At 40.5% G+C, this 13,929-nt stretch overlaps 1 protein-coding gene across 1 annotated transcript; it reads left to right on the top strand.

Moving 5' to 3' along the window:
• Positions 1-465: 465 nt before the first annotated feature.
• Positions 466-7,613, top strand: blk (BLK proto-oncogene, Src family tyrosine kinase). Its single transcript, XM_053888286.1, has 14 exons — positions 466-658; positions 910-1,004; positions 1,523-1,577; positions 1,657-1,687; positions 3,333-3,426; positions 3,505-3,603; positions 3,679-3,782; positions 3,882-4,031; positions 5,126-5,278; positions 5,340-5,519; positions 5,704-5,780; positions 6,480-6,630; positions 6,777-6,908; positions 7,003-7,613. Exons 3-14 carry the CDS (start codon positions 1,524-1,526, stop codon positions 7,203-7,205), a joined length of 1,428 nt encoding a protein of 475 aa, XP_053744261.1. The 5' UTR covers positions 466-658; positions 910-1,004; position 1,523; the 3' UTR covers positions 7,206-7,613.
• The last annotated feature ends 6,316 nt before the right edge of the window (positions 7,614-13,929 follow it).

Here is a 13,929-nt window from a genome sequence, read left to right as displayed (position 1 = left end):
AACAAAATTATAAACTCCTGAAACAATAAATAAAGTTGTTGAAAACATAAAAACCGCAGATGCCAAATGAGCTGTCAATCATCCAGAGTGCATACGGTGTGATTGACAGCTGAAATGAGACGAAAGTAAAGGTTTAACGGCAGAGCGGCGGATTGAAAGTATCTTTAGTGGGACTTTACTCCCCTCTAGTGCCCACTTGGGGTACGTCATCCGAGAGAACTTTTTTTGGAATATGCATGGGGTGCACCATGAATGTCTTTCTTTTTGAAGTAAGACGAACAACAGTCTGAAGATGAGGACAACGTGAATTTTCTGGCTTAAATCGAGTTTGCTGAACTAGTCGAGCAGTGTGAGCTCAGGAGAACCTGGTGCTTTCACTGGGTGAGGGGGGGTGATAGTGTCACCCTCCTCTGAAACTCTCATGGCATGACTGCAAGCCGCAGACGCACTGTCGGGTGAGAACCACATCTCACACCACCAAGGAAGTATAAACACAAAGTAACATGGTTTTTTTTCTTCTCTCACTCGTGATCTAAGCATTTCTTCTCTCCGCGCCACAGTCAAGAAAGAAGGAGAGGGTGAGGGAGTGAGAGTGAGATAGAGGAAATTCGAGACATTTTTTCATCTGGGATATTTCAAAGAAAGGCTCGTCTCATGAGTATGTATTTTTTCAATTTTACAAAAATAGACAAATGACATCAGGCGATGAGTATGCGGCATTGCCGGAATTGTTAACTTAAAATTTGAGATTTATTGCTGAGCTAGGAACCACTTCATTTTACTATTATTGTTACTACTATTATGTTTATCTACTTAACTGCTGTGAAAACAAGAACAGACTGAAATGCCTGTTACAACAAAAGCCTTTTTTTTTTTGTTAATTTCCTCTTTCTCGCATGTATTTCTCAGAAAACATAAATGAGAACTTGAAGATAAAAATAACTTCAGCGCTGGGCATGAGATCGACTCGCCTTTCCAGCAGCAGGAGCAGCTGAACTTATCAGGTAATTCAATTGTAAACCAACATACCTGTGAGCCTCTCATATGCATCCTACTCAGATTATGTTGAATTTTGTTGTCATATATCGAATCTTTACAGACGTAAACCTACCCTTGAGTACTATCACGCAGTTGTCACACACTACATATCTACAGTGATTATATCTAGCATGTGCGACAAGTGGATTAAAAGCGAAAGCCATTATCATTTCAGTGAAAATGAAAACATCTTACCGTTATATTTAACCCTTTTTAATAGAAAATGGTCTAATGGTCTCTAATGATCTACTCAAATCATTGTACAAATCAGTCTACATTTGAGAAATTTTGTTTTGTTTATTTTGTTATTTTATTACAGCCGTTTTTCTCCTGTTGTTTTGGCCTTTTTTTCCAATTTCCCTGTGTTTTTTATCCATAACAATCTGCACCTATTGCCTATCTACACCTTTTAGTCTTTAAAATACTTGTTATTACTATGATTTTTGGAAGAGAGTGGGAAACCTTTTTTTTTTTTAATGCTCAGGATGGGCTGCAACTGCAGTGGTCAAAAAGACGACGTCAGCTCAAACACAAACACAGTGAGTGGACTCTACAGTCAGTTTCTAAACACTCTGCTTGCTTTATTTCGACATGTAATTGTGTATTCTTTGTTTGAAGGGAAGAACTGGAAACACCTACTCCGGTGACGGTAAATGTACTTCCCTCATGAATGTTGTACATCAGATTGATTGGATAACATTTTAGCTTCTAGTATTTGGATTTCCAAGTGCTAGTGTGTGGTGTGATGGCTAGGGACTTGACAAACAAGAGAACTCGGTTAAGCAGGTGGCAAAGCAGATGACGTGAACCACAGAGATGATTTAATTCAACCTCCAGTACACACCTGCACACACATATGCAGTACATAATATCACATATCCTTTCAGCCCTCAACATTGTGCTAAAATCTTTGGCCCCCAGCCTAAGTTTGACATTATCAAAGGAGTATTTCGAAACGTAGAAAAACCCGAGACCTGCGTCGCTTTTCAACTTTTTACAGCAGAGGTTATTTTATAGAATATTATTTAAGGACAATTTCCAACTCCAAAACAATTTATTTTAATAACATTGACCGAATGAGGAACCGCAGTTGTATTTCAGTTCATGTTTTGATGCCGTGGTTTTAGTTTTGTTGCTGTGTAAATCTTTTGAAGTGAGGCATCTTGTTAGCATTTAAAAGTGCCCCACCTTTTGCTATCTGTGGCTGCAGCCGCCCATGACCCTGTTGAGGGAATAAGCAGATGGAAGTTAAGTCAAAATATCGCTCTATTGCTTCAATTACATTGAGTTCATTCATGCTTTTCCCTTTCCACAGAGCTGTAACTTGACGTAAAGAAGACATGTAAGATTTCTCCTTGTGCCTCTTGCAAGTGGATTGCGTGCACAAAGAGAAATTTAGACCATTCAACAAGATCTGGCGTGTTTGAAAAGCAATGATAAGAAGAGGAGGAGGCCTCATTCGCAGATAGAAATCTGACTTCCTCTGTTCACTTCTGAGAACAGTCTGAGAGAAATCTGTTACCAAAATGTGTTTCTCCAAAACCTAGTGATTCGACCATTAAAGGGCTTTTTTATTGTGATCGTGATGTTAGTCTTCAGGAACGCACTCAGGAAAGCAACCTATCAGAGCAGGAGACAAGGGGTGAGGCTTTCAGGGGCTTTGCTGTGACCTTGTAAGCAACGTCTTACTAAATATGTGCTGCGTTTGAAAGTAGAAAACCTGTAAGATTAAATTCATTGACTGTTCTACTTCCTGTTAACGTTCGAGGGAAGCCATCTTGGATTGGGTGCTCATGGCGGTGAGAACTCTTTGAACTTTGCAAGTTGAAAATAATAACTGGGAATTCCCGAAACGCACCATTTGAGGTGATGAATGAATTGTTTCCCTCACTGTCAGCATCAGATGGAGACATCTTGTTTTGAATCAGGGAGTGGCGGAGGTGATACTCTAGGACTCTCTTCCTTTGTTGACAGAATAACTCCAAAACAGACACAGTTCAATAAAACATGAGGGGCAGTGGTGGCCGATAGCGTGAGCTTGACTTATAAACACAACATAATAAGCTGCCTACCTGTCTATGTGTGTTGTGGGAGCTCCATGCGAACACTGCCACCTGTTGTCTGGCTCAGCTCATTGCACTCTGAATATTTTTGACGCGAATTATGTAGATAAAAGCAATAATATTGGGGCACCCTTAGAGAAATTACATCCTCACACCATGCTAGCGTGTTGCGAGCATACTGACAAGTGTGACTTGGCTCCTTCATTGTTGCCTGTGTGTGCTTGTGTTTAGACGAAGGCGTGTTTGTGGCCCAGTGTGACTTCAAGTCCACCAACAGCAGGGAGCTGTCCTTCAAAAAAGGAGAGCGATTCAAGGTTTTGCACGAGTATGTGCTCTAAATAGCGGCAGTATTTCCAGATTGTATCTCTTTGCTAAACAGTGTCTGTTCTGCGTTGCCCTCCAGAGATGGAGAATGGTCGCTGGCTCGAGGGCTGGCTGAAGGGCGCGAGGGTTTCATTCCCAGTAATTACGTTGTCAGAGCCAACACACTGGAAGAGGAGAAGTAAGGAACAGCGACAAGTGCGACTGCTTTAGTTATCGCTGGTCGTGTTTGAGGCTCTTGTGTTTCCATCCGCAGGTGGTTTTTCAAAGATGTGACGAGGAAAGAAACTGAGCGGCTTCTTTTAGCACCGGGAAACAAAGTGGGGGCTTTCATTGTCAGAGAGAGTGAGACCAGTAAAGGTTTGTCAGCGGGAACATCAGCTTCATCCCAAAATTCTGTTGTCAAAACCAGGAAGCTGGGCTTGCCATGAATAACTGAAAGTGTTTTGGTCGACTCAGGGTCCTACTCGCTGTCCATCAGAGACGGTGACCCAGAAAGGGGAGACATAGTCAAACACTACAAGATCCGATCTATGGACAAAGGTGGCTACTACATCTCCCCATCCACTCCCTTCTCCACTTTGCAGGAGCTGGTGAAGTACTACTCACGTAAGTGCCACCAGAATACCGGGACGAGTAACTATTTTCCTAAATCAACCGATATTTTCAGTGAAAAATTTTATTCATAAATTGAGGTGGTTATATTGCAGTCTTGCTGATGTTATCAGGATTTGCGTTCATTTGACCTTGAGATGGTCAAGGTCAAATGTTATCAATAATAATAACAACAACAACAACAATAATAATAATAATAATGAAAGTGTTATGTAAATATTATTATTATTATTATTATTATTATTATTATTATTATTATTATTATTATTATTATTATTATTATTATTATTATTATTATTGTTATTATTATGACTAAAATACTGCATCTTTTTTTTGTCAATTATTGTTTACTTTTTTAAATTCTGGATCTTGTAAGGTAATAAAATACATCTGAACATCAAGTAGTTACCCCTCGACAATGCTAAAATGATTGATTTCATTGCAAATACATTTTGATTTATGTGCAGTAAAACATACTGATCAACATCTAGTTTATGTTTAAATTATAATTCTGTCATTAAAAGTGTTGTTTCATTTAGAGGACAAATATACTTGTTACTTTTTCAAAAGTCTATTCTATATTAAGTTAAATGTCATTTCTATGCATTTTAAACTAAAGTTAAACACATAAAAAATGAATATATGAACTGTCACATTTTTTATTTAAAAAAATTTTTTATTTAACTTTTTTTAATCTCTCTAAGATCTTTTTTCTGGATCTTATAAGCCAATAAAATGTGTGGATTTTGATGATGATCACACACATTTGTTTTGCATTTTTATGATTCATTTTTTTTATTTTCATTTTCCCTATATTTATGACGCAAGATGCAAACATGGTAGTTCATATATATGTTTGTGCAATAAAAAAATGAAATTAATTTACAAATGAATATAAAAAATGGATTTAAGCCCAAAATTCCATTGCTATTCTTTCAAAATCCCATGTCGTATTTTGTATTAGATATGACCTCAACTAACTAACTACTGTTGCACGACTGATGGTGTTTTCCTCCTCTGTTTCACTGATTCAGTGCTGAGAGCTGAGTGGCTGGCAAATTTAGCTTTATAGTTTTTGTCCCGCTCAGGTACTGCGGACGGTTTGTGTCAGTGCCTCGCCACCCCCTGTAAACCTAAAGCGCCCCAGAAACCCTGGTCACATGACGAGTGGGAGATTCCAAGAGACATGCTGAAGATGGTGAAGAGGCTGGGAGCCGGCCAGTTTGGAGAGGTTTGGATGGGTAAGGCAAAGATAACCGGGTTGGCTCGGTCAGTCCAGATGAAACAGACTCTGGCCGTCAGGTTACTACAAGAACACGCAGAAGGTTGCCATCAAAACGCTGAAGGAGGGGACCATGGAGCCCGAGGCCTTTCTGCAGGAGGCCAACCTGATGAAGAAGCTGCAGCACGAGCGACTGGTGAAACTCCACGCCGTGGTCACCAAGCCGCCCATTCTCATCGTCACCGAGTTCATGATCAACGGTAACAGATTTGTTTATCTCTCTGGAGAAAATGATTGAAAACACTATTTGGGTGACAGGAATGTTTGTGGGACTCCTTTTCATAAGAAACGATGCAAAACTTCCTCTGCAAAATCTAACTAATAAACTCAACCATAAGTTTTCACTATTACTTGCTACAAAGTCTGTGTTTTCTTGCATCAAAGGATGTCTCCTCGACTTCCTGAAGACTGAGGACGGGACGACGTTAAAGCTGAACAAGCTGATCGACATGTCGGCTCAGGTGGGACCCTTCAGCTTTACTAGCACAAAGTTCACCTTGGCATGTTGCTGGAGCATTTCATTTCTGCTGTGATGACTGATGTCTTTTCACACACTAACATTTTCACATGCTCAAACACATGAGTCGTGTCGCTAGCTGCTCTGTGGCTTCAGGCTAGCACCCAAAATTATTCACATCCGGTCAGGAAATGGCGTGTTATTTTCCATCCACAGTGAGTTTCCGCCACAACCTCTCTCACTTCCTGATCAGTGACACACTTTGTTTCAAACCTTTCCCTTATTATCAAACACACATAAACACAAACACTTCTTCAACTGAATTGAATTATGATTTATTTATTTTTCTCAAATATATTTACATTTATTTTATGGGATTTTTAATTCAATTCCATTTTTTTTCAAACAAAAAACAAAAAACAAAAACAAAAAATGGATCAAATGGAATTTAAGCTAGTCAATCCAAAATTCTTGGTTTACTTTATATTTTTTGTCACAATGACATTATTATGTTGACACAGAACCACAGTTAATTTCCCATTATATTAATCTTTCTCTAATAATAATAATAATAAGTAAATTGTCATTCCATAATATATATATTTATTTATATTGGTGACACTTGATCAGATTGAATCCATCACTGACAAACTGGAATTGGAGTTCTCCATGTGCATTTAAAAGTGTTGCTTTCTTGCGACAGATTGCAGAGGGGATGGCGTTTATCGAGTACAAGAACTCCATCCACCGAGACCTGCGGGCTGCGAACATCCTAGTGAACGAGACGTTACACTGCAAGATAGCAGACTTCGGCCTGGCTCGACTTGTCGAGTCGGAATACATTGCACAAGAAGGTTCTTCTCTTTTGTCTCTTAAAGCACTTTTCATTTTAACTTTATATCAGAGTTCGCTCAGTACTGAAGGATCAGTTTTCTCCACACGGGGGCTCTCTCTCTCTCTCTCGCTCTCTCTCACGGCTCACCTTCTGTCTTGCCACCAGGAGCCAAGTTTCCCATCAAGTGGACAGCACCTGAAGCGATCAACTTTGGCACGTTCAGTATCAAGTCTGACGTCTGGTCGTTCGGCATCCTCCTGACGGAAATAGTTACCTATGGAAGAATACCGTACCCAGGTGAGGACACTCAAAGCCGAAAGATATCTCCATATTTTCCACATTCAAGATGTGATTTTATTTTATTTTATTTTTAATAAAAACATATTCTCAGGGATGACCAACCCAGAGGTGATCCAGAGTCTGGACAGGTTCTACAGAATGCCCCGCCCAGATGGTTGTCCAGAAGAACTCTATAACATCATGACCCTTTGCTGGAAGCAGAGACCTGAGGAGCGGCCCACGTTTGACTTCCTGCAGAACATCCTCAACGACTTCTTCATCGCCACAGAGGGACAGTATGAGATGCAGCCCTGATTCAGACCAACATGGATGGATCTTTTTTCATCACTTTTAAGTCATTTTCAGTTTAAATGGAATATTAATAACCAAGTATGGAGTGCAGAAACAACGACTGACTTGAAGCATGCCTGAGTGTGTCTCGAACTTCCTCTGTGAGTTTAATCTGGAAGAAAACATCCTCCAAATGACATTTTCCCCAAAGACCGACCGATCGAGGTATAGCATCTTCACGTTCTCAGCCCCAACTTCAACTGTTCAGTAGTCACACATGGAACTTGGTCTAAAAATATATATTCTTCTGAACATGAATTCCATCTCACTTACAAGAGAAACCATAATGTCCACATTAGACGTTTGTAAACATTGGTATCTCTCAGTTACTATCTATTATGGAATGCTATTAAATGACAAAATAAACATGTATCAATAGGCCAGTCTTCATTTTTACATGTAGAAGTGGATAGAAATATCATGGTGCATTACTGTAATTATATTATAGTTTATAAATATAGATATTTATTATTTATGTCATCTTTGTGGTGTTGATATGAGTGTACAAATTTCAAAACAAATGCACAAATTAAATCATTCTTTTACTGTAAATTAAGTGAGTAGAAAATTTGTATTTTTTAAATTGCATTTGTGCTGACACAGCAACAATGCCATGGTTATTATTAAAAATAAAGGAATATGTTTTTCGTGATGCAGGATGTTCGCAAGCTCTTTTTTTTCTGTGAATTTCTATGTAATGACCTTGAATCAAGGTCATAATCCCTCAATGATACCTTGCACTATATTCACACTATTTTAATTGGATGGAAGACGCAACATGTTTTTTTTATACCTGTTGCCCTTCACTTGGTCTCAGAGCTTGTGTTGTCTCATACCTTTTGACCTGCAGAAACAGATTTCCATCCAGTTTTACGAGTGTCTGTCAAAGGCTCCAGAGAGGAGGTGAGTGTTCCTGTGTGCATGCAATGGTTGTTTCAGAATAAGAGTCATACATAAACAGACTCATGGTCTTCTGGGCCATTATTTTGATGTTTATCGCTGCCTTTATGACGTGAAGAAGTCAACATCTTAGTTTCACTGCAGGAAGGTGCTCAAACATGAGCCACAGGGACTGTTTGGGACTGACTCACGTCTTGTTGAGGCAACTGAAACCACCTTCCTTCTGAGGCCATTTAGTTTGCTGAACACCTCGGTTTTACTAAATACGTTATATCTATCTATCAAGCCCCCTAAGAATAAACGGGGCGTCTCCTGGGAAACAGAGGGACCCACCCTTCTCGAAACGCTTCCTGGTCCCAGAGCGTGGCAGATAACGAAGCTGGCCGTGTGAGAGGTTCAACGCTGTCTCTTCCTGAATGAACAGGAAACAGGAAGTGTTGGTCAGCATTCCTGGAATGTCTGACGTTTGTAAACACCACAAATGACCAAAATTTGTCGCTATAATTTTCCATATTTTTGCTTCGAAAGACAATCCTGCGCACACCCACGTACACACAAACAATACCCCCAATGTCCTGCAGAGGTCGGTGTCTCTTAATTTAAAAAGAAACTGATCCTAAGTGCAGCAACAGCAAGACAGTCGGGGGAGTGCAGTCAGGAATGGTAAGTAAAAAGCGAAACAAACAAACAAAAATGCAGCAACAAAGTGAGACCAATGTTTATCACATCCTGTCATATGTGTCATTTCCCCCAGTTGTATTTTATATAAACATGAACAGACAGTGACAGTCAATCAGTAATAATAGAAGGATAGGAAAACTTACTGTAAACATTTGGTTATTACGGAGGCCTGGATGTGACATGCATGACTTTATTTTTTTTTTTGCCCGAGATGAAAATTATCTCGAGATACAAATTATCTGGAGATAACTGTTATGTCAGGAGAAAAAAAAATAAAGTCATGCATGCCACATGTGTACAGAGCCCTGGAAATGACATGCATTTGTTTATTTTTTTTTGGATGTGACATGCATGACTCTATTTAGATAATTCTTATATCGTGATAATGTGTATCTTGAGATCACAGTTATCTCGGGATAATTTTTATCTCAAGATACAATCGTAAATGTCAGCGCATGCGTAACTGCCTCTCTGGCAAAGCATTTTGTATACGTTCTCCTGGAACCACTATATCTCCCATGGCTTTGTAACTGTTAGTCAACGTTGTCAGTCACTGTCTGCAAGTCTGTGCCTTTTTAACAGTCTGATCAAGTGCCTTCTACTCAAAATAATACCATGTGTGGCTAAGCTACACATATTACGCGTCCCTGGAAGCGACATGCATGACTTTATTTTTTCTATCCCGAGATAAAAATTATCTTGAGATACAAATAATCTCGTGATAACTGTTATCTCGGGAGAAAAAAATAAAGTCACGCATGCCACATGTGGTATTATTTTGAGTAGAAGCCACTTGAGCAGAGTGTTAAAAGCGCACAGACTTGGCCGTCGGCAATATTCTGACTTGCAGGAGGTGAATGACAACGTTGAAGAACAGTTACAAAGCCATGGGACACAAAGTGGTTACAGGAAGTCATCGTTTCTTGAGATAAAAATGATCTCGAGATAGTTGGTATCTCGGGCAAAAAAAAAATAAAGTCATGCATGTCACATCCAAAAAAAATAAACCTATGCATGTCACTTCCAGGGCTCCGTACACATGTGGCATGCATGTCTTTATTTTTTTTCTCCCGACATAACAGTTATCTCCAGACAATTTGTATCTCGAGATAATTTTTATCTCGGGCAAAAAAAAAAAAAACCCATGCATGTCACCTCCAGGCCTCTGTAGGTTATTGACCCACAACGTTTCATATGATTGATGGAACAGTGCCACCTTGTTCCACAGATGTGATTAAACATCTCGCGTCTCTTGTTTTGTCCCTCAGGAATCTCATCGGCGGACGATTCTCTCATTAGCATGTTTGGTGGAGAAGACTGAAATGGAGGCAAAGCAGGGAGCGGCTTTCATCTCCTGCTAATGTCCCGGCCCTCGCTGGCTTCATGCTGCTAATAAACTCATATTCCCTCCCTGAGCTTTCACGTCTATAAATTAATGGGCTCCATCCATCACCTGTGTTTGTTCTACTAGATGGTGCAGCTCCCAAAAGTGCGACAATAGAGGGATATTTTTAAAGACAGAATCTTTGTTGCTGTGTTCTGGCTCTAACAGCTTTACCTCACAATACATCGCTCATATATAGACCTCCCTGGTCAGAAACACCGTCCTCCTTGAAGTGAACAAGATGCCCTGATGGAACCTCATTCTGAACTTGTCATATTGTTATATGAATATAAGTGATAGAACCCAATGGGACGCTCAGTTTAATGCATCAGTCAGATGGATTCACCAAGTTTAATGGTGGGAATATTCGTCAACAATACAATGACATGAATTGGAAGACACTGATCATAGCAGTTGCTGGAATGGATAGCACCTCTGGAAGATCAGGTGGGTCCAGAAATGTTGATGTCCTAAACTTCTGTAACAGACAAAAGTCTGCAATTTCACCTCCCCGATCTGACGTGTTAGCATTCTGCTAACTTCTGATAACCACCTCCTGGAAAATGAACCAACTTTTTTGATGGAACTTTAGACTCGCTTTGCTGAAACCAGCAGCCACTCTGGCGCGGGAAGCAGAACAAGTGTTGCCAAGTTGGATCGTAAATTCAGAGGAGCAGATCCTTTCCTTGATATTTTAGCACCTGTAGCATGTCATGTTTCCTCACAGAGACGGCGAAACCTAGTGCTCAGTGTTCAGAGGCGAATGTGTATTTCACTTTGTGCCTCTAACTAAAGCAGAATTTAGTGTCAGCGTTTGTTTTTCCGCAAAGAAAAACGGGCATGCCTTCTCTTTCAATTGAGTTCTAGCTCCACCTCGCCTACAGCCACGATCCCTCGGCTGGAATTGACTGAGATGACTGAGCGGAGGCGAGTCTGGCCCCGACCCAACACTAGATAAGTGGTCCGTTTCCTCGACATCATCCTTCTGAACGATGACATGAAAAAAAATAGAAGTTTCTATAAAAAGATCATCATGGAGAGTTTATCTCAAGCTACCAAGCAGCATATTAGATTAGTTCCAAAACGCAGCCTACAAAAGCCACTTCTCCTAATGGAGGTTTCCGCGGTGAAGCCAGCGACAGAGATGTGCACAGATGCTCTCGATTTATGGCTTCCTGCTCTCTTCCCATGAAAGATTTAGGCGACCATCTGCGAGATTAATATTTGACTCTTGATATATGAGTCAATGTCAATTCATTTAGCGCAGGAAGTCATGACGTCGCCAGTCCCTGTGTCTGGTTGATGGGCAGCGGAGGCGCTCAATGGTGAGTGAAGGACAGCGGTAACTAGCAGGAAACACGATTACATATGTGCTGGTGCGGCAGAAAAATCCTGGGGATAACATGGTCCGGTGTCAGGAGGGATGAAAAGCACGTCACGTGAAAGTGGAGATTCATGTGGATGAATGGTTGAAGCGCCTCATGAACCCTTCATTCAAGAGTGAAGTACTGAACGTCAAACAGAGACACGCTTTTACGTGAAGGTGATATCCTGTCCGGTGGATTCTTTATTTATTCCTCAGTTATCTACAGAAACGTCACCGCAACGTAGCATGGAATATGAGAAAGAATGAGAGCATCTTTTAGTTCAAAGTTCAACCAGTAGTACGAGGTGAGTTCATGCAAAGGATGGTGGGAACAATGGTCTGGTCATGAAGCTCAGAACATTTTCAAGGTTATTAGTCCTAGAAAGTAAAATGAAATGCTTATTGTTTGTGTATTTCCGTTAAAAAATGCATTTCCAAAATGCTTCAAATGAATTATGAACTGACTGCTCAAATCTCACTGACTGCAGCAGCAGAGTGTCTTACAGTCTCCAAGTACGTGAGAGATTTTGTACATGCTCGGTCACATATTCACCTCTCCACCTATTTTCTACTTTCTTATTACTTCTTTGGTTCCCCAGTGCGCCGCACTGTGCAATTAACTTTGAGAATCTCTTCCCCGCCGCAGGGGCTATTTTTAGATTTGTCCGTGGAGATATCCTGAAGAGGCACTTTCACATTTTATTAAAGTTTATTGCGTTTATCAAGCAGGCATATCGCCTCACCACTGGAGACCCTGAAGAAACCAATGTACAGTCTGTCAACTGTCTCTACTGATGAATGCAAATATGAATTTATCATCAGGACTGAAGCATAACACTTGAATTTTGTTTTTTTTTTAATCCTGACACAGCATTTGATGCATGTTTCGTTGTTGAAGATGAACAGATGACAGACAGCATAACATATCTCTCCGATTTAATGCTAGTGTTGTCGTTGAGACCACCTGACCGAATACAACTGAATACAGAAGCACAAGCTAGTGATATAGACACATACAGTTTTCATTTAACAGTAGTCACTTCTCTAGAATAAAGAACTGAAGTGGTTCCTTCGTGTACATCATTTGGTCTCGGTCTTGGTCACACTGGTCTCTCTGGCCCTCAAAGTATTGTCTGGATGCTTTGGTGTCGGTTTCAGACCAGTCTCGGGTTTGGTGGTCACCACCACAACACAAATTTCCGCTTTCTTTGAAAGAGCGTAGGTGCCGCAAGTGAAGCGCAGCATGGAGACACTAGCTACTGCCCCCTGGTGGAGACGCAACACATGCAGCGTTTCAGGGCTGTGTGCCACTTTGCCTTGCTGTATACAGGAGCGGATTCTTTTTATGACTCAAATCATTTCCGGCATTATAATGCATTGTAAATTGTTCCACACAGCCTGAGGCATTTCCTGCACTGTAAGTAAACTATCAATAACAATGCTGTTTTGTAAATTACTGGGAATGTTTTTTGACATTGACACGATATATTTGCTTCCTAATTTATCAAAATGTGGTTTTCACAGGAAAATATTTTTTTCATACTCAGATTTAATTTATTATTATACAATGTGTTGATTCAGTACGTCAAAAACTCACTGTAAATTCACATGGCTGAGGTTGTGAGGCCGTTTTTAAAGAGAGATTTGAAAGTAAAATCATAAAAGGAACAGTAAGTGAAGTTACTTTTTAAGGGAGTGATGAGTAATCCGTGTATGTCAAGCTGCTATGAGTTAAAGACAGCATTTAAGACTATTTAAAAGTGTGACAAGCGCTGGCCACTCAGATGATGCAGATGTGCTCTTGGCAGTTTTGCACAATGTTTGTTTTTAACTTAATTGCTTGGCTCCACCACGATGTCGGGTCGGCGCGGTGTCACAGGAGGGAGGGAGGTGATTCATCTCACAGTCTAACTAAGATGTATGAGCTTAAACACCGGCGTCCCAAGGCAAATCAGGAGCGGATCTATTGTTTCTGCGCTTCACTGACAGTGGAGCGGGAGCGAACGCTGAATGAGTCGCTAATGTGGTGGCGGTGTGAGTTTATAAACTTAAGTTTCAAACTGGTTTTAGGACGTGTTCCTCTTCCACTCTGAGTGGAAGGATGCTTCTAACTTGAGGGTCGTGCCCCCGAGCCTTGCGTTTTTCACCTCTTGAAAGGAAAAGATTTTCACAAACATGTAAAAATAAGACGCCAGTTTGGCTTTGACCTCTGTCAGTGCTGCTCTGGCCTCCCTCCCAGGCCTTTATTCTCACCTTTTCTCTTTACATAATTCTGTCAAGCTTGCAATCTTTCAGAGTAAATTATGGAGTGACTCGAGTCGATGAGAAACAGACAATTTACGACTCATAAAAACTTC

Source organism: Synchiropus splendidus, chromosome 15 (genome assembly GCF_027744825.2).
Source record: "Synchiropus splendidus isolate RoL2022-P1 chromosome 15, RoL_Sspl_1.0, whole genome shotgun sequence".
Taxonomy (NCBI): Eukaryota; Metazoa; Chordata; class Actinopteri; order Syngnathiformes; family Callionymidae; genus Synchiropus; species Synchiropus splendidus.
The sequence above is the reverse complement of the archived record's forward strand: the minus strand, read 5'-3'. Positions and strand labels throughout refer to the sequence as shown.